The sequence below is a fragment of the Phocoena phocoena genome, chromosome 14, assembly GCF_963924675.1.
Source record: "Phocoena phocoena chromosome 14, mPhoPho1.1, whole genome shotgun sequence".
Classification (NCBI taxonomy): Eukaryota; Metazoa; Chordata; class Mammalia; order Artiodactyla; family Phocoenidae; genus Phocoena; species Phocoena phocoena.
Window position 1 is genome coordinate 32,686,965 of NC_089232.1, and position 24,903 is coordinate 32,711,867.

The window sequence follows — 24,903 nt, forward strand, 5'->3', positions numbered from 1 at the left end:
ACTACTATGCATGTTCTAATACAGTTTACTAAAGAATCAGAGAAAAGGTAGTCTTTCATCTCTCAGCCACTGAGAAAACAATCTGGAGGTAGGAATAGCTTCAAGGATATTGTGTAGAATTGGGGGAGGGAAAGAGAGGAGCTGATAAAACCAGGAAGAATTTTCTACTCTCTTTTCCTTACTAGGGCCTTAAAATTAAAAATCTGAAGTTGGAAAATACACCTGCACAACATACCAGATTTCCTTCTCAATTTTGGTTTAGAATCACTAGTTGGTGGATGGGGTCAAAAATTGAAAACAGGTACCCAATTTGAATCTAGGTCAGATCTCGCTGGCTGATGATGGGTCCATGAGGCCCCTCAGAGGCCAAGCAGGAGACCGGACAGCTTGTCCTTAAAGCATATGCTTTAAGGCACAACCACAGTATCTTTAACTCAAGAATTGAAGGCATGGCACAATGTGACGGCCACCTCCACGTGCTGTCTAGATGTAAGTCCTTTCAGAGCTGTCTTTGTATAAACTCATCAGCCAATCAGCTGGCCTGTGATCCAGCCCCTCCACCCTCTGGAGCTGGGGGGGACACTTCAGGCGGGCAGCTGTCCAGCCCCTTCACCCATGGAGAGACCCCATAGAGAAAACCCCTCTGGCCACTTTTTTCTGTAAACACTCAAATGAAACAGAATCTTGCAGATTTGGAGTTCCTGCTCCTAATTAGAAAAAATGGTAGAGAAATGCTCTGGAAAGGGACAAAGATAGCCCCGAGTCAGATCAGTCTCCAGTGCGAGTGGAACACGTCTGCTTTGGGCAGCTTCAGGACGTGGAGAGGACCCTGGTTTCCTCGGGTCTTTTTCTCAGAAGACATAATTTTCCAGGCTGTCGTCACAAGGCTTCAAGCTAAAGCCACCACTGCGGCGCTGGCTCTCAGGAAGTTTCTGGGTAGGGCAAGGAAGGAGGAGGGTTCTCCTTGACCGTGATACATGATCTTGTGGCCAAGAGCAAGAGAAGGCAGCAAAAGGGAAAAAAAGAGGTTTGTACCTAGTGCTCTTAGTACAGATGGGCAACAGTTTTAAAGGGAAGAGTTGTTTCAGGTTCTGAAGGCCACAGAGGGACTCCGGCTGCACTGCCATGGGTACTAGAATCGCGGGGCTTTTGAAGCTAGGGGGGACCTCAGGGCTCTCCTAGTTCAACTCCTTCATTTTCCAGAGGAGGAACCTGAGGCCTTGGAGAGGGTAAGCAACGTCCCCAGGCCACACAGCTTGTCATATCTGCCTGGGGGGACACAGAGAGTGGCAGAGAGGCGTCAGTGAGCAATGCGGTCGGTGTAAGCGAACATCACGCAGCACGTGGTTAGTTACATTCAGGACCCCCGAAGATGACAATGTCCCACCCCGGGCCCTTTCTCATTGATCTGTCGCAGAAGTGGCCAGGTCCTGGACCGAGCTTATCCATGAGGTTCCCTCGGGAAGCGGGGTGGTGCAGGTCGCCGGTGTGTCCTCACTTCCCCGTCCGGAAGGCCACCTGGATGGCTTTGATCCACTCGGTACGCTCCTTGGGGGTGGCCGCTTGCAAGAAGTAGTGAACTTCATCAGCCGTGATGATCTCAAAGAGGTTCTCTTCTTCACCCTTCTTGCCTGGTGAGAGAAAAAGTGACGGTGGGCATGGGCACCAGAAAGGCCCCTAGTTCACCCTCCTTCTGCAAGCAATGAAGTCCCCATTTTTCAAGCGTTCCCAAAAAATTAAATATGTGATTTTCAAACTTACTATCACTGTGTGATCATACATATTCATTATATGATTTTCTATATAGTGCTTATATATACAGGTATGTAGTATGATTTTGTGCTTGTGTGTGTATGTGTGTTTAAGAAGTAAAACATTCAAGGAGAAACATTTTATAGTTTATAAGCAAACTAAATTTCTCACTTTCGCACACACATAGTGTTTAACCCTGTCCAGTGAGTATCTTTCCTCCACTCACAAAATAAACCAAGAGCTGACCTCAATATATTTTTTTAAAACATCAAAAAAAAAAACCCAGATTCACCACCAGTGCCATCAGTATAGCCTGAACTGGTCTTTATCAAGGGCTAAGTGAGACTCTTTGCTGAAAGGTCGGAAGGCAGCACACTTTCCAGTACCGTGACAAGACTTAAAACACATCCATCTCGGATCACAAAGCAGCACGCTGTCCACCCCAACCCTAAGGAAGACCCTACGGGGAGAGGCGAGTGAGCAGATCCAGGAATAGTAAAAATCTCGGCTTTTGCAGCTGCAGTGTTTTCTTGTCAGCCTCTATAACCTCATAAACCCAAAATGACAAGGAGAAACCAGGGTCTGGATGTCCGAACCGCGTCTTCCCACTGACACCACTCATCCCTACACCTGAGGAGACACGGTCATTTCATCACCAAATCATAGACTTGTGATCAGGACCCAAGGGTCATCTGGTGCGACTCCATCATTCTCGGAGGAGACGGGAGAGCCCAGATTAGTTACGCAACTCAACGCAAAGTTGTGCCACTCACTAACTAGCCTAGACCTAACTATAACCCAGGAGCAGTTCCTGCTCCCCACACTGCCTCACGGCACAAATGTTCCTTTTGTTGTGAGATATTTCCTGGTCTGTAAAAGGTCCCCTTTAAGGAACGTCATGGCTCAGTCTCAGGCATCAGGAGGTAACAAGTGTCTCCATCTAAGCCGGTTCTGAGGTGATGGATTTTTCTCAGCATTGCACTAGGATTTATTCAAGGCATCCACAAAACCACTCCAAGTCCCCGAAGCCCAGAGAGCCAGTGCAGCAGTTGGGAGAGAATAGCTTTGGGTCTCTCTAAAGTTTTCAGACAGTAAATTCCTTCATGCGTGAGTGAGGGAGTGATGGAGTGAGTGCTGTTGACCCAGGGTGCCCAGGTGTGGGAAGGGAGCCTGGGTAGACACAGCTCTCTCCCACAAAAATTCATTCTTACCGTCTGGGTTGCTCTCCACTGAGGTCACCACACAGCCTCTCAGGCGAATCGCTCCCAAGGGATCTTCTCCCTAAAAGAGAGAGGAGTCCTTCATTATGTTTCCAAAGTAAAATGTATGGGTATACTTTATCGTGTTGGTGCAAAAGCCACGCAGACTCACTGTGGTGTAGATAAGAGCAGAAAGAGAGGAAAGAGAACCCCTTCTGGAGCCTCCATCCCTCACTTTACACAGCGGGGAGGTGTGGAAGCTGGAAGAGGAGACACAAGTCAATCTGAGCTTCACATCCGGAGGAAAGTGGCAGGCAGAGAAGGCAGTGAGGCTGAATCATCACGTCCCACGAGAGAAGGACCACACGTTTCCAGAGCCCTTTGGCCCCAGGCAACAGACATAGTAGTATAACCTCCACAGGAGGGAATCGAAGAGCCCTGCACTGCAAGCAGAGGCTGAGGACCCGACCCAGATAGACATGGCTCATTTTATTGAGGAAAAAAGCCCTCTTCTGAATAATCTACAGCCCAAATGGCTGGACTCAAACAGTGTTCTCACTGAAGTAGGCCTAGAAGAGGAATTATCACTCTTTTGCATATTAAGCCAAGAGCACAGTGTTGGATTGGTTGAGTTCCTCTGAAAAGATCAGATTGGGGCAAACAAAGAAAATTCTGTTGAGTTGACCAAATAAATGACCATATAGTGATATTTTCTTCCATCCCTGCAATTCTGCTGGCCTCAAAGCCTAAGATCTCAGATCTTTGCAATAAGAAGGGGTAGGAAAAGGTAGAGGAGGGTGAGGAAAAAGAAGAGGGGATCGTGAAGAGGAAAGGGGCTTCGGCAGAGCAGAAAGGGGCCTGGGAAGCCCAGTGGATAGAAGCAGCAGAGGCTTCTAGTGGGATGGGTTTATCGAGCACAGCCTCTCACCCCAGCAGGGTCATAGTAGTGCAGATACGCAGGGTCTTCTCTCAGAATGAATTTCCTCACTTTCCAGTTCTTCCGCCTATGCCCCTGTATCCAAGATCAACACAGAAAAAGAAAGGATGAGTTCTTCACATCAGTCAGTACACCTAGTACCTACGTGATAAGTCTTGTTGAGTTGAAATAAGAAAAAAATAAAGATGAAATCCTAACTCCAGGAGAAACCAGGCTACAACCCAGACCCTTGTCAGAGAGATAGCAGTAGATAGATGTTATTAAATCATGGATTAAGTTATTTCTAAGATTGTCTTACAGATTTAGCATTATATAAGACAGGGCTATGTACAGCGTACTGTGTTAGGTAATGGGGCGCTATCAAGAGATTTAAGACATGGCCCTGTGCTTCCAAGAGTTTATAACCTATGTGGAAATATAAAATAGCAAATGTCCAAATCAAATAACATGTATAGGTAATGAGTTTCAAAGGATTTTTAAAATATTTATTATTATTTGGAAACTTAACTTGGGATTTTTTTTTTTTTTGGTTTTTGGGGTTTTTAAAATTTTTACCGAAATACAGTTGATTTACAATGTTGTGTTAGTTTCAGGTATACAGCAAATTGATTCAGTTATGTACACACACGTATATATATTCTTTTTTAGATTCTTTTCCATTATAGGTTATCACAAGATATTGGGTATAGTTCCCTGTGCTGTACAGGAGGTCCTGGTTTCAAAGGATTTAAATGAAGGGTATGTAATTGTGGGTTTGGGATGTCAAAGAGAGCCTCATAAAAACCTACATTTATCCACGTGGGACACACAGGAGTTATATAGGTGAGAAAGAGGTGGGTGGGAAGACCACTGACAACAAAAAAAGCAGCGGTGGGAATGTCCAAGGCATATTCAGACGCTGATGAGTAAGACCAGTCAGGCTAGAAGGCAGGGCTCATGAGGAACGGCAGAGGCAAGTTTGGAGAAGTGGAAGCAAACAGTAAAAAATGAAACATGGGAGTATTGTCATTGGTGGCTTTTGAGTTGGAAGCAAAAAGATTACAGTGACATTTTAGGAAGATTAATATGGAGACAACATACAGGATGGACCAGCTGGCTAGGTTAAAGATAAGCCAGGGGTAAGATAATATGGTAATAAGAAGATCATCAAGAAATGATTGCAACAATCCTGGCATAAAATCATTAGGGACTAACAATGGGTAGCAGCAATGGAAATTGGAAGCAATAGTGGTTGTGACAGACATGATGAAGAATAGGACTTGGCCCTTCCCCATAGAATTAAACATTGACATTGTCTAGACTGTGGGTTCTGAGGCGGGATTTGTGTCTGTTTATCTTTGTTTCTCCCATGCCCAGCACCTGGCGCACGGGAGCCCCTTGGTATCTGTTTGTAATTGCCTTGAATTACCCAGTTATTTCGATTAGCTGATAGCAGTTGTTTAAAATGTTCCGTTAAACCTGATTCTATGATTTCCCACAGTAAATTCAAACGACAACTCCAGAAGCTAAAAAAATTAGATTAGAAAATATATAGTTTCTATCGTGCCAATATGAAGAATATTGTCTGCTATTTCTGAAGCACCACATGCTAAGAGGCACATATACAGATTTTCCAAAATTTTTCACTGCGCTTGTGTAGAAAGCAATGAAACGTTTGTGATTTTAGCAAACTGTGTCTCCTTCATAATCCCAGGTCAGAAGAGTCTAAAGAGAGCTTTCAGGAATGGGTCTAAGTTATTTGGCAGGTCGTCTGGTCAAGGAGCTCAGCTCCAAAGAACCTTTTACTTGCCTGAAGCATGGAGCGAGGAACGCTGTAGAGTCACATGGGAGAACAGAGAATATTTCTATCTACAGTATCACATACAGAATGGCTTTTGTAAAGCGTCAGTTTCTAGAATTCTTGTTATGAGTGCCTGCTCTTTGCCTTAGCTGAGGCTGCCCACGGGCTGAGGACACTAAGGCTTCTGCCCCACGCCCTTTCCTCCAGATCCACGGATACACAAGTCCAGTCCGGCTGGGACTTTGTCTACCCCTTTTCAACCTTCATGTTCAGTTTCCTCAGGGCTCCGCTCTAAATTAAGGCTTGTCAGATCAACTAACTCAAGAAAAGTCCTTCATGGCTGATAACAATATAGAATTATAGAAGACATCAACAAAAAGGAAACAATGAAATTCCCCCCCACCAAGTGATTCCTGCTTTAACAGCCACCTTTCAGCACCTGTAATGAAAGAGCCAGATAACGTAGGAACGTTTGTCAGAACGAATGAGAAATCAGGTGATGGACAAGCTCTGCCTATGGGCAGCTGCCAGATCCTTCCCTGTATAAGGCTGGCCCTGCTCCTATGCTCGTCCTTTAATCTAGTCAGTGAGCACCCTGTCATAAAAGTTATTAGAATAGTCTAGAATCCTTTCTAAACCATGGCTGTATTATTCCCTAGGACCTCGTTCTCTCAAAACCTGATGTGAAGGTAAGTTTTCCACACTAATGCCCTACTTCCCCTAGTGAAACTCAAAATCCATATCAACGTTCTCCTTTTGAAGTATAAATACACATTCAACTTTGGTTCTTCTCTCTTCACCCTGGAAGTTCAGGGTCCTATTATAAGTCAAATCTCTCAGTCCCACAGGACCTGTAGACAATGCATGGAAATCTCCTTACGGCAACCAGATTCTCTGTTACGTACTGAGAAGTGCCTTTAAGAGAGCTCACGGCACAGCCACGAGGGCAAGACCTTGGCCTTAAAAAGCAGCTTTGGCTTCTCGACAACATATACTAGCCTCAGTTGTTTCACCCTGAATATTCACATATTTTCCTGTAGAGGTGCTGGCCCTGAGTTCTTCACTCAGCTCCAGCCCTTGTGTTCTCTTACCTCTTGGCATCCCGTGCCTTGGAGCCCGGTAACTAACCAGAGCTCTTCGGCTCACCCCAGTCCCTGCCTTCCAGACTGACAGTGGCCAGTACTGGTGGACACCTGGTAATTACTGAGTCTATGCCCTCTGAGCAGATTTGACCTTTGTCTGCTGCTGCTCTTGCAGAGCTGGTCTGGATTTGGTCTCACCGTGACCTACCCACAGTCTGAAATGGTACTTCCGTGCTCTCAGTGGTTTATGATGTTCCTCTTCTGGGTATGGCCTGTTCCTATTTCCTGGTTACTTTGCAGGGAGGAGGGATAGGCCAATGGAAGTACTTTCACCATGAAACATCCCTGTCTTTTGAAGGCATCTCTTAGCCAGCTGATATCCTCCAGCTAACGAAAGGGTCAGCATTTTCTTGAAACATTGATAGAAGAAGAATTTCCCTATTTTATTTATTTATTATTATTATTTTTTTTGGCTGCACCACACAGCATGTGGGATCTTAGCTCCCCAACCAGGGATCAAACCCATACCTCCTGCAGTGGAAGCGCGGAGTCGTAACCACTGGACTGTCGGGGACGTCCCGAATTTCCCTATTTTATGGTGCTTCTGCCCTGTCTGCCTCAGTCCTCCTGACCTAATGCCACTTTGATCATCTACTTAACGATCCGTCTATCTTTCACTAGGTGGGTGTCATTTTCTAATTGACTATTGACCAAACAAACAAAATACCATCTGGTGATTTAGAATACAGAGGACTTGGTAAGGGAGAAAGGTTAGAATGGAAGAGTAGTGACCACTCACCTGCTTCAGTAAACATCCCTGCTTGATAACGACCCCTCTGAACTCTTCTTTCAGAATCACATCATCATCACTAGAATTCTCTTCACAGAAGAACCCACTGTCTGGCTATTGGGGAACCAAAGAGCAAGTTTATTTTCCCAGTCTTAGGCATATTGCCACTTATACCATCTCCATCTCCCTCTCCCCTCCAGCCACTCCTTCCCCCTGTGGTTTATTGGTTTCTTCCAACCTGAACTTTAAAGTTTCTGGGTTTGGCCTTGCAGCGTGGCATGTGGGATCTTAGTTTCCTGATCAGGGACTGAACCGGCGCCCCCTGCCGTGGAAGCTCAGAGTCTTAACCACTGGACTGCCAGGAAAGTCCCATCTAGATGCTTATTTCTTGTTGCTAGATGCTCTCTTGTCTCCGCTCAAGTGTGGTTTTTATCAATATCCTTTCATTTTCTTGGGTTCCCCAAGCTATATTGGAAGTCTAGCTCAGCACCTCTTTTTTCAAAGCCTTTCTTCTCTTGGGACCTTATGGCCAAATCCCTGAAAGCGGAGTTGGCTAGTTTATAAGACACTGCACACGACACAATCTCCATGACGCCCTCTGCCACTCAGCTCCTCCGCTTTGAGAAGACCAAAAGCACGTGTCCAGCCACATCCTCTGAGGTCAGGAGGGGACTGGGCCTTGCTCAGCTATAAGAGAGCAATGAATCACACAGAGGAAGAGGAGCCACTGTGCTGGGTATTTTTAGAGTCCCACATTTAAATGGCTATAAACAACCAGATCAAAATTCTGAAAAAAAAAAAAAAATTCTGACAGGGGAACTTCCCCAAAGTGAAATGAAACTCTCTCTGTGACAGTCACTTCATTTTTATAAGCAGCTTCCTTACTTCTGTGCTCTGACCCCAAATCGGAACGAAATTGCCAAAATCCCCCTAGAAATCCACTTTGCCAGATTTCTCATGTAACCCAAGATTAAGTCCGTATTGTGCAAATACAGTGTTTCCCAATCTGTGGTAAGCATGCCACCGGGGAGACTCATGGTGCAGGGGGAAGGAACCTGGATGAACACATTTTGTATTGAGTCACATATTTTAATGTTTATTTGGAAATATAAAACTGGCCCATTGTGATTTTACACATCTCCCTCTAGAAAGGAAGCTCCCGGAGGGCCATAATTTTTGCCTGTTATTTTTCTTTCCACTACTGTATCTCCTTTGTCTAGGTGGGTGCCTGTCATGTCCTTGGGCCTAATAAGTTTTTTTTTTTTTTTTTTTTGCGGTACACGGGCCTCTCACTATTGTGGCCTCTCCCGCTGCAAAGCACAGGCTCCGGACGCGCAGGCTCAGCGGCCATGGCTCACGGGCCCAGCCGCTCCGCGGCATGTGGGATCCTCCCGGACCGGGGCACGAACCGTGTCCCCTGCATCGGCAGGCAGACTCTCAACCACTGCGCCACCAGGGAAGCCCCTGGGCCTAATAAGTTTTTATAAAAGAATTCTTGCTTAGAATAAGAATAGATATAGCAAATTTTTTAAAGTAAATAAAGAAAACTATTCAAGTGAACAATATTTTCCTTTAAACAATCTCACTGGATGTGACAGGCATGGTGGAGGGGGACAGCCATCAAGTCAGGGATATGGATCAACGCTGTAGGGCTGGGCTCTTTCTTTCACGGCGGATATGAACTGAGACCAACCCAGAACCCACCCAGAGCAGCCCCCAAGCCAGGAGGAGTAGGTGGGGAGCTCTCCCACTCACAAAGTAGTAGAAGGCGTCGGGGTTGTCGAGGAAAGGGTTCTCAGCAGTTCCGTCCGCTGCGTATTTGGAGAGGTCTCCAGCAGGCTGCAGGTACCCTTCGTTGAGCAAGGAGGAGGCTATCACCAGGCCCTCCTGGCGATTCCGAACAGATTTATTGGAAACCAGCCAGTCGATGACACAGTTACCTGGATGGAACCATCAGAGGGAATGTTAGCTCTCTTCACCAAAGAACAAGCCACTGACAGTTGCCCCTGGAGAGCTCCGGATGACCCAAGTGTCGGACTTGTCTCATCTTCCCTGTCACTCCAAGAAGGAAAAATGAAATCCGTGGGACAGATACCTGGAAACAAAAGGAACCATGTAAAATGTTTTGAAAAACATCTACATGCTCCTCAAGGAACAAGGCGTGCATAAAGAAATGATTTTTACTAACCCACTCATTTATTCCATTAATGACCTAGAACTTCTGCTAGGAGCTAAGTTCTGTGATGGGTACTGGGGAGGCTTCCTCAGGGAATCTAAAAAGGGGATCTGCGTGCTAAGTGTTGTGACAAGTGCTTTGCTGTGGATGGATACAGGGAGCTGCTGGGTCAAATCTGCAGGAAGGCGTGGAGGGGTGGGTGGGGGCAGTGGGGGCAGGGCTACCGTGTGCGCGCCATCAGGAAAAGTTTCACAGAGGAAGTGACACTGACTGGATGCTTGCCAAGCATCTACTCAGGCAGGGGCCGAGAGGAACCAGCAGGGGCTGAGGGAGCTGCAGTGTGAACAGACTCACACAGGCATGAAGCAGCCCCGCTGGTCGGTAGGGGGAGGAGTTGGTGGAAAGAAGGCAAACAATGACAAGAGAGAGAGAGGAAGGCCCAGTGTGAGTGGGGAGAGCTTTGATGGTACATTAGGATATTTGGCAGTGAAGAGCTATTGCAAGTTTTTAAGCAGAAAACACCATGACAGTACGTGTATGTCCTAAATTTGAATTTGACGATGTCCCTTGCACCGAATGTCACACCTTAGACAAGGGTCTAGCAGAGACCTTGAGAAGCCATTCAAACAGCCTTCTGCCTCAAGAGAGGATTGCAAGGAGCCATCAACTGGATTATTAGCAGGTTATAATGAAACTTTTAATGAAAAATATTCTGTACAACCAACAAAGTCCTACCACATAGCACAGGGCACTATACCCAATATTTTGTAATGATCTATAAGGGAAAAGAATCTGAAAAAGAATATATATATGTATGTATAAATGAATCACTGTGCTGTACACCTGAAACTAACACAATATTGTAAATCAACTATATTTCAATAAAAATAAGTAAATAAATAAAACAAATTTCTTTCAAACATTTTATACATATATATATATATATATATATATATATATATATATACACACACACACACACACACACACACACACATAGGTATTCTGTACAAATGTAGCCAACCAGGGAGCCAACATAACAGGTCCCAGGTCATCAAAGCAAGAGCAGTAGGATATGCCATCCTTGAAACAAGAGTGAAAGCAGTTGATTAGTGCACCTTCCATGAATTTCATATACAAAATGCTTTGCCCACTTTTCTTTCTCTAGAAGGATAAACTAATTAATACTGCATTTCTGACTTTAATCCTTGTAGTGACCCTGTAAAAGAGGTAGGGCGGTAATTACAGACCTCTTTTAAGAATGAGAAAATTAAGACTCAGAGGGTTTAAGTGACCTTAGGCCCGAGTTACACCTGCAATGGACCTTCACTTAAGTGTTCTAATCCTAGATTCCGTATGTGTTCAGCTAGGCATGCCGAAGCTCGAAAGACAATTTCAGTCTAATCTCCCCATCACCTGACATTCAAGGTCCTCCGTCACATGTCACCAGTGCCTGAGTCCCAGTCTCTGCCACAGGCTTGTCTCTCTGCGGAGACCACCCGAGTCCCACATGAAGGCTCAAGCCACCTGAATTTCTAGAATCTGGTCTGACCTTCGATGGAGAGAACTTAAGTAGTTCAAGCCCAGTACTCTGGGACTCAGTAAGACATTTCACAGGAAATAAGTCTGACCTGGACCTTGTGCCCAGATCTATATCAGAACTTTCCCTTGGTTTCTTTTTCCAGAGGCTTTGTCTTAGTGACCTCAGTCCTACTTGAGTTAGGGCCCTGCCTTATTCTTGGCATCTGGATTCCAAATCTCAACCCTGGCTTTTCTCATGCTAATGGGCTACTGCCTCGACTCTCTGAGGCTGAATTCCCCCTGGGATACTACCCACCCCCTCCCCCCATTACCCCAGATCACAGCCTTTATCCTCCACCTTCCTAACCTTGACCTCTACCGTTTTTTTTCGTGCATTATCTATTGATTGGACAGCCCTTCAGATTCCATCTGTTGTATCTTCTCAGCGTTTTCCTCTCTTGACCTCTATTGCCACCATAAGTCAGCCATGTCTGACATCTGACAACCTAGTCCCGAACTGTACTTCTCATTTTTTTTCCCCTAAGGAACCATCAGTCCTACCAGGCTGGTCATTTTCTTTCCCTGACGAATATTCTGGAAATCTCAGCCCCATAACTTTGTCCTCACCATCTGCTCAGCCTAACTATCCTTATCAGAACTCCTTCCCACAAACACTTAAAGAAGCTCTACCCATCTTCCAGAGTAGAATTTAGGTATCACCTTCTATTCATCCCAACTACCCCTGAGTTCTTCCTCTTTTCTGAACACAGAATTGATTGTCTGTGCAGACGTGTGACTCCTTAATCATAATAACTGCATTGAGAGCGTGTACCATATAGTACTTAGCGTGTGTTCTAAACACGTTACAGTTACAGCAAGCCTTCAGGTAGGTGCACTACGATTATCCCTATTTGATAGACAAGGAAAGTGAAGCACAGAGAGGCTAAATTGTTGGCCTAAGTTTTACAGCTAGTACGCTGAAGAGCTAGAATTTGAACCAAGGAAGTCTGCCTCCAAAGAACATGTTTTAAGCCACTACACCACCTCCCTAAACCCATAATACATAATGCCTCACCCTGTGCAGCCTCAGACATCCCGAATGTTGCCACCTAAATTTTACATTGGGTATCTTTTTTTTTTTTTTTTTTTTTTAGTTTTTTGCGGTACGCGGGCCTCTCACTGTCGTGGCCTCTCCCCTTGCGGAGCACAGGCTCCGGACGCGCAGGCTCAGCAGCCATGGCTCACGGGCCCAGCCGCTCCGCGGCATGTGGGATCCTCCCGGACCGGGGCACGAACCCGTGTCCCCTGCAACGGCAGGCGGACTCTCAACCACTGCGCCACCAGGGAAGCCCTACATTGGATATCTTGATTCCTGTTTATCACCTTATTCACCTCTGTGTCTATTTCAACATCCTGCCATTTATTGGAAAACAAAATATGACCCTTTGATTGATATAGCTGGAACTTCTGAGATTTTTATCTTGAACGACAAAGTTTTGTTTCACCCTTCTTTCTCCTTCCACGCTGGGGAAGTTCAATGATCATGTCCACCAGCCTGCATTCCGTGACCCCACTCCCCGCCCCCATGCTCTACATCCATCACCCACATGTGAGGCTGAGCGAGGCCTCCATACCGCCTGCCCCAGAAGCCCCACTTCAGACTCACAAAGCCTTTTACCTGTGAAGCAGTGATTGAAAATCTTCTTGTCCTTCTCTAGGTTCAGCTCTTTTACTCCTTTTTCAGTGTCTTTCATGGACAAATACAAGGCACTGCACAGATGAAAACACATGGATGAGTAAGAGCTTTTCAGAATGGCCAGTCCTCTCCTGTTACAGGATACGTTCCACATAAAAGCAAAAACCAGCAAAAAGTAAAAAGACTCCTAGAGAAAAGGGCTCATGTGATATCAACCTTTAGGCAACAACCATCACCTGCAATTCCAGGCCAGTCAACATCAGAGGTCATTAATCTAGGCCAAGGCACAAACGGCTTCCTTCTAGGAGAGGTGTTCACCCTTGCTGAATGTGTGAACTTGAACTTGAAACCTTACCTACTAGGACACACAGCCCGTGCCTTTTCCTACCTACCTATAGATCCTGAAGCTTTCTTTTAAGAGTAATTTATTATGGCTACTTCATAAATACAATGACGCATCTCTCTCTCTCTCTCTCTCTCTCTCTCTCTCTCTCTCTCTTTCTCTCTCTCTCCATCCCCCATCTCTCTCTCTGCCAAGATTACCCAAAATGAGGGAATTTAAATTCCACTGCCCCCTCTCCTCAGCTGCTAGACCTTAGAGAAGCCACAATCACTCTTTCAGACCCAGGTAAACATCTTAGTATACCAAGCGCCAGTACTAAGGACCTGGAAGGGTGGATACAGCCTTCAGAGGTGACCAAAGCAGGCCTTGGAGCAGGATCTGTTGTGAGATTTCCTCAAGAAGCAGGGTGGGAGGAGGGAAGAGTGAAGGGAAGCAAACATAGAAAATCACCCTATGGGATGAAGTGAGAGAGTGGCGTGGACATATATACACTACCAAACGTAAAATAGACAGCTAGTGGGAAGCAGCCGCAGAGCACAGGGAGATCAGCTCGGTGCTTTGTGACCACCTAGAGGGGTGGGATAGGGAGGGTGGGAGGGACGGACATGCAAGAGGGAGGAGATATGGGGATATATGTATATGTATAGCTGATTCACTTTGTTATACAGCAGAAACTGACACAACATTGTAAAGCAATTATACTCCAATAAAGATGTTAAAAAAAATAAAAAATAATTTTTAAAAAAAGAAAATCACCCTAAGTCAGTGGTTGCTGGCAGTCGGATGGACCTCCTGGTAGATCTCCTGGCAAACTTCTGACCTCCTTCAATGCATTTAACGGCCTTCTTGATGTCCCGAACCCAGCCATCTCTCTCCTCCAGGAAGGCTGCCTGGAAGAAGTGGTCCTGCTGTTTGGTCGTAGTGATCTTAAACACAAACTGAAATCAAAACACATCCCATTAGGAATGACTCCTTTCAAGGGGCTGAGGTCTCTTATGAAGTACAGCAGTTGAGCCAACCCTGTTCTGGAAGTGCTTGGCCAAGAAAGACCCAAATGCCCAGGGTAGAGGGTGGGTGGTGTGGAGAGGGACTGGCCCAGGAAGCTCCATTCACATTGCAGGCTATGCATGGTCTCAAGGGTCAGCCCCTGACAAGGTATTCATGGTGGTTAACGACATCAACTCACCATCTTTTTGCCAAAGTCCTGGCAAGGGCTAGTCAGAGTGCTTCCTTTCAGGGGAATCATTCCTTTGGGGCTGTTATCACTTTTCTTCTTATAGAATTCAACTCCGTCTTCTAACAATACAACCCACATGGGTTTCCAGGTGTTGAACATGCTCCCCTGTAATGACAACAGAAAGAGCCGGGTAATGATGTTTTCTAAAACTCTTCTATAGGTGGTAAAGGGCTTGATAAATAGCCTAGCTTTGGCCAGTGTGGACACAGGTGACCCACATTTGTGTGACCAGGCTGCTAGGAAAGCAGCCTTCAGGGGACAAGGGGAATACCATTCTGCTGGAACTTTTTTAAAAAAGTTTTAAGATAAAATATATACACATCCATAATTAGACCATAAGCCTCTCCTGGGCCATTACCAAGAGAATAGGGTGTGAATCTCAACTCTCCTTCTTGTACATTTCAGCTTGACTATCTGTGGCTTATTTTCTCCCAACCCTGCCCATTGTGTTCCATTCAACTTAGGGATGGCAAATAGATTCTACCTCAAGTGCCGACTCAGACTGAAGAGTAGAGGATGCCTGAAGCTGGACTCACTGGAAAAATGCCACCATCAATAGCGTGTGCCATAAATGGTGGCATGCTAGCTGCAGTTACTTCCACCCCTTGGTGTAATCAGATTTTATCTGGATATGAACATCAGGAAGAAACTCAGAGCACAGCCTTGTGTACAGGCATGGCTAAGAGGTATGAAAATCACCTGCAGAACCGTCTCTAATGCCAGCATGACGCTTTCATGTCACTGTAGCCTTTAGGAATATCCTTACTTTAAAAGTTTTCAGTTTGGGTTAATGCCAACTGTCCCTTTATCAACAGATAACCATTCTGACTACATCAAGGAAGTCTCTCTTTTTTATCTATATTTTGGGAGGGTTCTGGAAAAGGAAGAGAACAGGGTTCTATGCCTCTTATCTTTGACCCCACGATGTCACCCTGTCATGACTACCACAAAATGGGATTATCACCCAGTTCCCAGAAGATCCTGCTGGTTATCTTAAAATACAAAGAGCCTCTATATAAAGGTCCAGTTTCCCAAAAGGAAGACTATTTATACAAAGAAGATAAATACTTGTGGGACTATCATTTTGCTTGTCCAAGTGTTTCCTTTGTTTTAGTTACTGGAAAAAAAAGTGTTAAATTAATACACACTATCTCTTTTCTGAACATGCAGAATAATTATTCATGCTAGCACTGAATTATTTCCCTTTCTGAAAAAATGGGCAAGGTCAGACACTATGCCAACACATGAAATAATTTCAATCAAATGTCCTTCTGTTTTACATCTATCAGAGGGAAACTCATAATATAAAGAGTTCCTGCAAACCAATAAGAAAAAATACAAATAATCTATTTTTTTTAATGGGCAGAAGACTGGAAGAGGCACTACATTAAAAAAAAAACCTCTGAAAAAGTGTTTAACGTCATTATCCATCAGGGAAATGCAGATTAAAACCACAATGAAATACCTCTGCACACCCACTAGATCATCTAAAATTTTTTTTTTTTTTTTTTTTTTTTTTTTTTATGGTACACGGGCCTCTCACTGTTGTGGCCTCTCCCGTTACGGAGCCTGTGCTCCGGACGCGCAGGCTCAGCGGCCATGGCTCACGGGCCCAGCCGCTCCGCGGCACGTGGGATCTTCCCGGCCGGGGCACGAACCCGTGTCCCCTGCATCGGCAGGCGGACTCTCAACCACTGCGCCACCAGGGAAGCCCCATCTAAAATTTTGAAAGCTTGAGAAGAGCAAGACTTGGCAAGGACGTAACTGGAACTCCCATACATGGCTGGCAGGAGTGCAAAATGGTACATCCAATTTAGAAAACTGTGGAGAACGTTCTAATTCTTAGAAGATATATTTTGACATATTTAGGCATGAGGGAGCATGATAAGCTGACTTATTCTCAAATATCTCAGCATAAAAATATGTGTGTATATTTATATAGAAATACAGAGATAAGACAAATGTAGCCACGTGTTAACAATTCATAAACCTAGCGAAAGAGTGTATAGGTAGTCATACTATTTGCTCCACTTCTCTGTGGATTTGAAAATGTTCAAAATAATTGGGAAAAATTAATAAATAAATGAACAACACATGATACTACTACATACTAAAATTTGGGATGTGCTTTTAGGGAAATATAGAAGTTGGACTAGATGACTGCTGAAATGCCTTTCAAGTCTCAAATTGTATATTCCACTTCCAACCTATCAAAGATTTATAACTGCCAGAGTCACTCAGGGCTTTTGACCTTGGAACCGGGATAAAATTAGGAGACGTCAGCCAGCACTACATTCCTTCCATAGACCATTAAAATAAAACTACTCCCGGGCTTCCCTGGTGGCGCAGTGGTTGAGAGTCCTCCTGCCGATGCAGGGGACACGGGTTCGTGCCCTGGTCTGGGAAGATCCCACATGGCGCGGAGCAGCTGGGCCCGTGAGCCATGGTCGCTGAGCCTGCACGTCCAGAGCCTGTGCTCTGCAGCGGGAGAGGCCACAACAGTGAGAGGCCCGCGTACCGCAAAAAAATAAATAAATAAAATAAAACTACTCCGGAGCCAACTATTCAAAATGAGTTTGTGCTTTACTAATTCAAATGTAGCCTCAGGGTCTGACAGCTCACTGGGTAGAGGATGTGTCATTTGGGATTCAGGGGCATTATGCCCATTGAGGAGGCTGATACTTGGTAAAACAAGGGAAATCGGACAGTTTATAAAGTGGGACTTTGTTCCAGTCTTGGTAGTGGTTAGTTAGGTTAGGATGATGGAATTCTGGGTCATCTCTCTCCTCTGCACCTGCTGGCTTCTCCCTGGATAACCTGACAGCACCTCCTCTCCATGACCGCTATATTTACCCTTCTCTGTCCTTAACCTTCTTGGTGCTCACCCAAGAGCAAACCCAGAAGTGTGATCACGGACTGCCCATGCTAGAAAGGCATTTAGGATCATCTACCAACATCCTCATCATACACGTAAGAAAGCTGAGACCACTTTAAGTGACTGGACCTAGTACACCTGACCAGTTAATGTGGGACTGAGATTAAAATCCAGGCCTCCTGATTCCTAATTTTATGTTCTTTCCATTTCCCCTTAGACGCCATCTTCATTTTGGTTCTCACTGAGTCATTCTTGAATATAAATCAATTTTTAGGCCACTTAGCCAGCTATATATATATAACCTCATATATGTGTATATGTGTGTACATAAAATCATAAAACATATCTAAATTGTAAATCACATCATAATATGATCCTATATAATAATATGTTTTATGATACTATAAATATATAAGGTTTATATATGTAAGTAAATATATATGTGGCATATGCCTGCTTTCTCCCATTATAGGCCAAAACCTATACAATTACATTGTCAGAATGGGCAGGTTTTAAATGTTGAGTCAAATTTAAAGTTTCCAAGTGAGTCACTGTACATCATCATGGAAGTGGTTAGTTTAGTGCATAAGAGTCTGACATTGCATGACACCAAAAGAAGAAATCTTAAAGCTCAAGATATTTGACCACTTAAAAAAATTGAATTTCTGTACAGTAAAAAAACAAATGAACAAACAACAACAAAAAAAACCCTGAACAACTGAAAAGCAAATTAAAAGGTATGAATATTTATAATACAGTATCATATAATTAAAGGTTAATATCCTTAATATATTTTTTAACCCTTTAGAATTAAAAAGAAATATACAAACCCTCTCAATTTTTTTTAAATGGACAAACAATAGAAACAGCCAATTCTCAAAAGAAGAAATGCTTGCGTCCAATAAACATAAAAATGTACTGCTTCAACAGCATTTAAACAAATGTAAATTAAACAAAATATAAACTTATTCTTCAATACTTTTTTTAAAAAGATTTATAAAATGCATTGGTGAAGATTTGGGAAAATGGGCGCGTGGGGGAAAAAAATGGAGCTCTATTGGTCAGCAGTTTGATGTGGGCTATCAAAATAACTAAAGTCATTTGTAGGCTATATAAATAGAAGCATAGGAAAGTAACGTTGTAACTTTAAATGGAGCATCACCGGTAGGTGACCATGGAGCTGGGTAGCCCAGGCTTTTTTTTTTTTTTTTTTTTGCGGTACGCGGGCCTCTCACTGCTGTGGCCTCTCCCGTTGCGGAGCACAGGCTCTGGACACACAGGCTCAGCGGCCATGGCTCACGGGCTCAGCTGCTCCGCGGCATGTGGGATCTTCCCGGACCAGGGCACGAACCCGTGTCCCCTGCGTCGGCAGGCGGACTCTCAACCACTGCGCCACCAGGGAAGCCCCTAAACCTCATTTTCTACATCTGGCAAATGAGGATAATGCTACCACCTATTTCTTAGGATGATTGGGAGATTAAATAAAATAATCCACGAACATTGCTTAGGGCAATATCCAGAACATAGGGAGCACCCAATAAATACTATCTAGTCCCTGTAATTCTGTACTTATGGTTGCACCTGGAGAATGAACTTGACCTCAGGAAACCTCAAAGCTACAGATAAAGTGAAGCCTGTTCAAAAGAGAGTGACAGGATGGCATCTCTCTTGGGGAAATTGTTGGAACTGGTAGGTTTTAGCCCAGAAAGGGACAGGCAGGGTAGATAAGGACTGTCTTCAAGGGTGTGAAACATTTCGATTGTTTTGAAGCCTCAGTAGGTGAAAGTTTCAGAAAAAAACAGTTTGCTGCATAACTTAAGGGAGAAAGTTAAATTAGTGAGTTCCCTGGCACAAGAGGTCTTCTAGCACGCTTGTGAACAGAGTAGTAAAAGAAATTCAGGCCACAGATGAGAAGTTCAATTAAACGCTTATCAAAATATGTTACATTCCTTTCAATCCTCAGATTCTACACATGTGTTCTAAAAACGTGTTATTACTATTATGCCTTTAGTCTTCCAATTCCAGGTGCCCTTGCCTTCATCTGAACACTTGGGCTTCACCTGCAAGCAAAAATGAAACAAAACTGCAAAAAAAAAAAAAAACCCTCAAAAACATATTTAACATGAATATCTAAAAGTGACCCCATTAGAAATTATTTTTTTAAGTTACTATAATATGAACCCCCGAGATTTTTTTGGTTTCTCTACAAATAATGATAGATAAAGCAGCTCCCATGCTTCAGACACTGGCCTGGGTGTTGGGGTATAAACATGAACAAGACGCCATCTTTGCTCTCAAGATGTTCACAATCTAACAGCGGGGAGAGTGACCTTGACCTGCAACTCCAGGGCGGTGTGATGAATGCACAAGCTGAGACAGGCCTTCCTGTGCATGTGTGGCTTCACAGAAAGAAGCCATGACTCATTGCCGAGGGAGGGGACAGCTTGATTGTGGTGTCGAGCCCCTCCCAGACATCTCCCACCAAGTGAAGACACCTCCTTTCACTTCTCCTTTTCTTCAAACTTCTCTTTTCCTATGTTGACATATAGCTAGAATTTAAAGGAAAACTATATGATGGCCAAAAGGACATATTGAACTAAAGTAGAACTGTGAGTTAGTATCATCTATTCTCCCACACTCATGGGACATGTTATTTTAAGTTGGTGTTGCTTCTATGAAGTCCTTATTTCTGCTACATCATAAATTGCTTCATCTAGTTGGCCAACCTGATCTATGACATCACTTGTGACCCGATCAATGGTCATTTTGCGCCAGTTTAAATACTTTGAAGGCAAGGAAACGAATCTGTTCGGTAGAATATTTTTTACATAAAAAAATTCTTCCAGGTTGGACAATTTCTCAATAAAAACATATTAGGTTAGCGATAGAAAAATGACACAAAGTGTCTAACAGCATGATTTCTGGAGCCTTAGGGATTTCGGTTCAAATTTCAACTTTGCCTCTTCTAAGCTGTGTGACCTTAGGCAAGCTACTTCATTTTTCCAAAACTTAGTCTCCTCACTTATAAAATGAAAATAATAATACTACCAATTTCCCATTGTTCTAAAGATTAAATAAGATAATACACTTAAAGGGCTGATCACTATGCCTAGCTTGTAGTGGGTGCTCAAAAAATGGTAACCATATAGGCAGATAAGATGACACAGTTTTGTAGGCAATACTATGAAGTCATTCTGGCCTAAGGTTCTCCCGGGCACCACGCATCACAACAGTGCTTTGGAAAAGAAAATCACTGCAATCTGAGCCCATGAGGTCCACGTACAACACGGTTAGGCACAGCTGTCTGTGACACTGGGACCACACTGCTGGGTTCCAGTCAATCTCGGCCACTGAATAGCTGTGTGACCTTAGGTAAGGCCCTTTGCCTCTCTGTACCTTACTTTCCTCCCCTGTAAAGTAAGGGTAATAGTTGTACCCACTATATACATATATATATATATATTGCATTAATGCATTAAATGCTTAGATCTGTCCCTGCTGCAGGGTAAGCTCTACATATGTTAGCTACTCTGATGACAATGAATCAATGTGTGCAAATCAAGAGGGATTATTTCATGGTGTCTGGAAGACAAGGTAGCCGTTTGAAAGAATTGCTGGGCAGAGACCCCTGAGTCCTGCTCTCTGTTTTGCCCCAGGCTTTCCTCCTTCTATCAGAACCAGCTTTTTTGCAGCCCTTTTCTTTCCTGACCAAGCCTCTTGTCCTTCTCTTTCTCACCACCCCGATTCCTATGCTGTCCCCCAGCCTCACAGGCCACCTAAATTCCTAATACACTCCTTGGGTCAGTCCTGCCACTCAACATGCTGGCTGTTGTCATAGAAACGAAAGTTGGCTGCATAAACCTCTAGGAATGAGACTGGTTGGTGGCGTGACTTGGTGGAGTCTAGGTTATTGGTTGCGTGTAAGCTGCTCCTCTCTCTTTTTTAAAGCTATGATTATAAACATATCCAAATCAGTAGTATATTTTCAAGGACCTCCAAAACATGTTTATTAGCTGGAAGTAACCCCCTAATCAGAGGAAAAGGGAGGTTGAGGTCACTACACACACTCTTGCCCACAGTACAGTTTGTCCAGGCCCCACTCTGGCTCTGCAAAGTTCACCTCACCTCCCTTTTGCTGGCTTGGGAAGCCTGCTTTTCAGAAGGCTGCCTGGGATCAACGAGATGGTGGGCTTTGTGGTTGGGCAAGCCTGGGTTTGAATCCCAGGTTGTCCTCTTACCGGCAAGCCACTTATTCTCTCTGAGCCTCAGTTTCTCATCTGTAAGATGGGGATAAGGGTATAGGGTGGATAGGATTGAATGAGATGGAGTTCATACAGTGGCTAGTTGCTACATGGCAGGCTCTAAGTGCTCTTTTTTTGAAGTCAAAGTGGCAAGACTTTGAGGCAAGAAAATCTGGGTCTTCTTTAGAATGAAAAAGCTGCAAAATGACAGAATCATGTATTTTCCCTCCTGCTCTTAACCATCAACCCTATTTAAAGATCTCAGGAGGGAGGCAAAGGAGGAAACCTGAGCTGTGAAATGTGGACAGTTATCTTTCACAGAAGAAAAGCAGAAACATTATATAGTCGATACCATTGACTACCGACCCCAAGATTACTGACTTGACAAAATCCTTGTACTAGCATATTCTAATGTTATATTTTTTTCCACCCAAAACATCTTTATAGCCAATAAAATTATTTCATAAAACAAGAATAAGGAGAAATATATTCTCTATTACCACCCAGATATCTTAAACTGCGTAAGAAAAAAAGGTGAACTGAGGGAGACATATATTATCGCCTGTCGTGCTTTAACGTCAATGACTATAGTCAAGGCATCTCCCAGCCTTGTCAGAGAAAGATCTTCATGCTCTTTTCTTCACTATTAACTTGGCAACCAATCCAGGAAGCAGGGCATATGACCAATAGCGTCTAGGAGAGGACTCCCTATCTACTGAAGTATATAGCAATACTGATATTAATAATCATTGTGACTTAGGGACCATCTACTGTGTGCTAGGTTCCTGACAAATACTTTTTAACCCATGTATATGAAGTATCTGAAAGAAAAAAGAATGACGTCTAAAGAAGTTAGGAAGTTTAGCACCTTACTGGGAAATTCTGACTTCAGTTCTGCAGCTGGCAAAGGGAATCTCTGAATCAAGCATTTCTTTAAAATAACGAATTAGAGAATCCTAACACATTATAACAGAGAGTGTTCAAAAGGCCCCAGAGAAAAATGCAAAAAGTATGAAGATGTAAATTGTAGACAGGAAAATTATGGGAGATATAAACTGGAAAAATAAATATGAAATTTCACCATGTTTTTTTCTAGGTACTTTTTCTAGACTGACTTTTACAGGCTATGATCTGAGAGAATTACCCTCACTGCTTTAAAAATTTATTAATTTAAGTCCCTATGCTTGCCAACCCTAATTCTTTCATTGTCATATTCTAGTGGGGCAGATTCACTTATTAGAGATTGAGTCTTTTAATCATTTGTAATTTATAGAGTTTAAAATGTAAGTATACAGTATAACAGCAATTTTAATTACAAAATGCTTAAATTGCTTTTTTAAACAAACAAACAAACAAAAAACCTTTGCAGAAAATGTTTCCATTCACCTGTTCTTCTCAGGATACTAGCCTAAGTGACCAGGAAAGAAATGTCAACATTAATTACTGTTGGCTCTCAAGAGAGTATTAGTGCCTATTGCAAAGAGTCTACATACACCTCTGTGTACATACATGTGTCTTTTCCAAAGGATGTTTCAAAATATGGCTAGCTAGAAAGAATACCAGCTGAGGGCTCATTTATTCTCTGGCATCTACTCGTAACTCTCACGACCATAGACACATTACAAACCCTAACTTAGACTGAATTTACTCAATGAAAATCCCGGTGTACTGGACAGAGCTCAGTGCCAGGAGTCAGGGAGTGAGTTTCTGGTCCCAAATCTGTCACAGCCATGTGACTTGGAGCAGTCACCCAGCTTCTGGGTCTCAGCTTACTCTTGTGGAAATGAGGGAATGAGGTCAGACGGTCTAAGGCCCCTTCCAGATTTAAATCAAAACAGAACCAGGCAGCAATGTGAGCAGTTTAACCTCCTCTTAGTAGAATTTTCAGGTTAAAATGTTAAACCATGGATGGCCTAAAACAGAGTCCCATTATGCTCTCATTCAATTAAAAACTGGAACGTACTGAGTTCAGTTCACTTCTAACGCCCTGAACTCACTTGGGTGACTGTGAGTTACATGTTCATATAGGTGTTGTCCACAGGATGCCAACGAGCCCTATGTGTGAACTCACCCTCTTGGGGAGTATCACAGTGACACAGCATACACCCACCATCAGGAGAAAAACCAGCAGTGCTAACGAAATTCAATTTCCTGATGCCACACCAGTGAAACCAAGCATTTTTGAGTAAACTTGTGTCTCTGTTTTCTAATCTTTAAAATGGTGCATCTACCTACCACCTTAAGAGCATGTTATACAAATTCACTGTGAGTGAAGAGATTTCAGTCCAATAAAAAAAGGATGACTAAGCTACCATTACTGTATCATTATATCCGCTCATCTTTAATATTTTCTTCTTCCTCTTTTCCAAAAAAAAAAAGAGGGGAAGAAGAATTTAAATAACAAATGAATAGTTTCTCCTAGTAACCTCTATAGAAGAGTTTCAGTCTTCTAGCATAACACACATGTGTGACTCTTGAAAAGGATGCTTTAGATCCTGAAGGATTTCCAGACCCTGTCGTCTGGAATTCTCAGCCCCACAAAATCAAGCTGTGCTGACGCCTCAGCTGGATTCATTCACTTTTAAGAACCAGAAGGCAATGGAACACGTACTGGCTTCTCCGCACCGCTCCGACCTTCTACAGGCTGCGATGCTCTCCCGTTTCAGCCCAATAGGTTCAGCAGGTAGAGAGTGCAAAGCTGGACTCCAATCCTCCCCCACCCTATCTCCAGGGACACCCTTGCAGGTGGCACTTTGCTTACCCTCTTCACAAGGTAGCCCTCCCTGATCCGCTTTGGTTCCATGTCGGATGGACAAAGAGATGGCCGAGTCCCCCCGCAGAAGTCGCCTCAGGAGCTCGTCCTCCTCTGAGAGCTGGGGCCGTTGTGGGCTGCTTTTCTAGAGCGAGGGCCCTTTCACAGTTTCCCCTCTGCTGGCAATCGCGTGATCACATCCTCTTCCCCTCACCGGGGTGGAAGATTAGAATAAGGAACTGCAGAGTGAAACAACCCATTCTTTGCTAACATTGGAGATTTGTCAAAAGTACGGTTGGGTCGAATATTTACCTAAGGTCAATTTTTATTATCATAAAGGAAATAATTCTCCTAAAGAGAAAAAAATGGTGAACGGAAAAGGAAAATGAACAAGAAAACCCTACTAGTGGAAATTTTCCTGGCTTAGGAATTATATCTGAGAGTCTAGAAAGGCTGAATCAAAATGCCCAGAAATTCAGAACTGTCTGGTTAGCATAACAAAGGCAACGACTATTAAGTGAA

The 24,903-nt window shown here is 43.7% G+C and overlaps 1 protein-coding gene across 1 annotated transcript; it reads right to left on the bottom strand.

Annotated features, from left to right (window-relative positions):
• Window positions 1–1,346: 1,346 nt before the first annotated feature.
• On the bottom strand, window positions 1,347–24,485 carry PLEK (pleckstrin). Its single transcript, XM_065891269.1, has 9 exons — window positions 24,391–24,485; window positions 14,463–14,618; window positions 14,033–14,214; window positions 12,916–13,007; window positions 9,296–9,480; window positions 7,550–7,654; window positions 3,880–3,963; window positions 2,964–3,033; window positions 1,347–1,631 (listed from the first exon to the last, which is right to left on the bottom strand). The coding sequence occupies exons 1-9, from the start codon at window positions 24,430–24,432 to the stop codon at window positions 1,495–1,497; spliced, it is 1,053 nt and encodes a 350-aa protein (XP_065747341.1). The 5' UTR covers window positions 24,433–24,485; the 3' UTR covers window positions 1,347–1,494.
• Window positions 24,486–24,903: the final 418 nt, after the last annotated feature.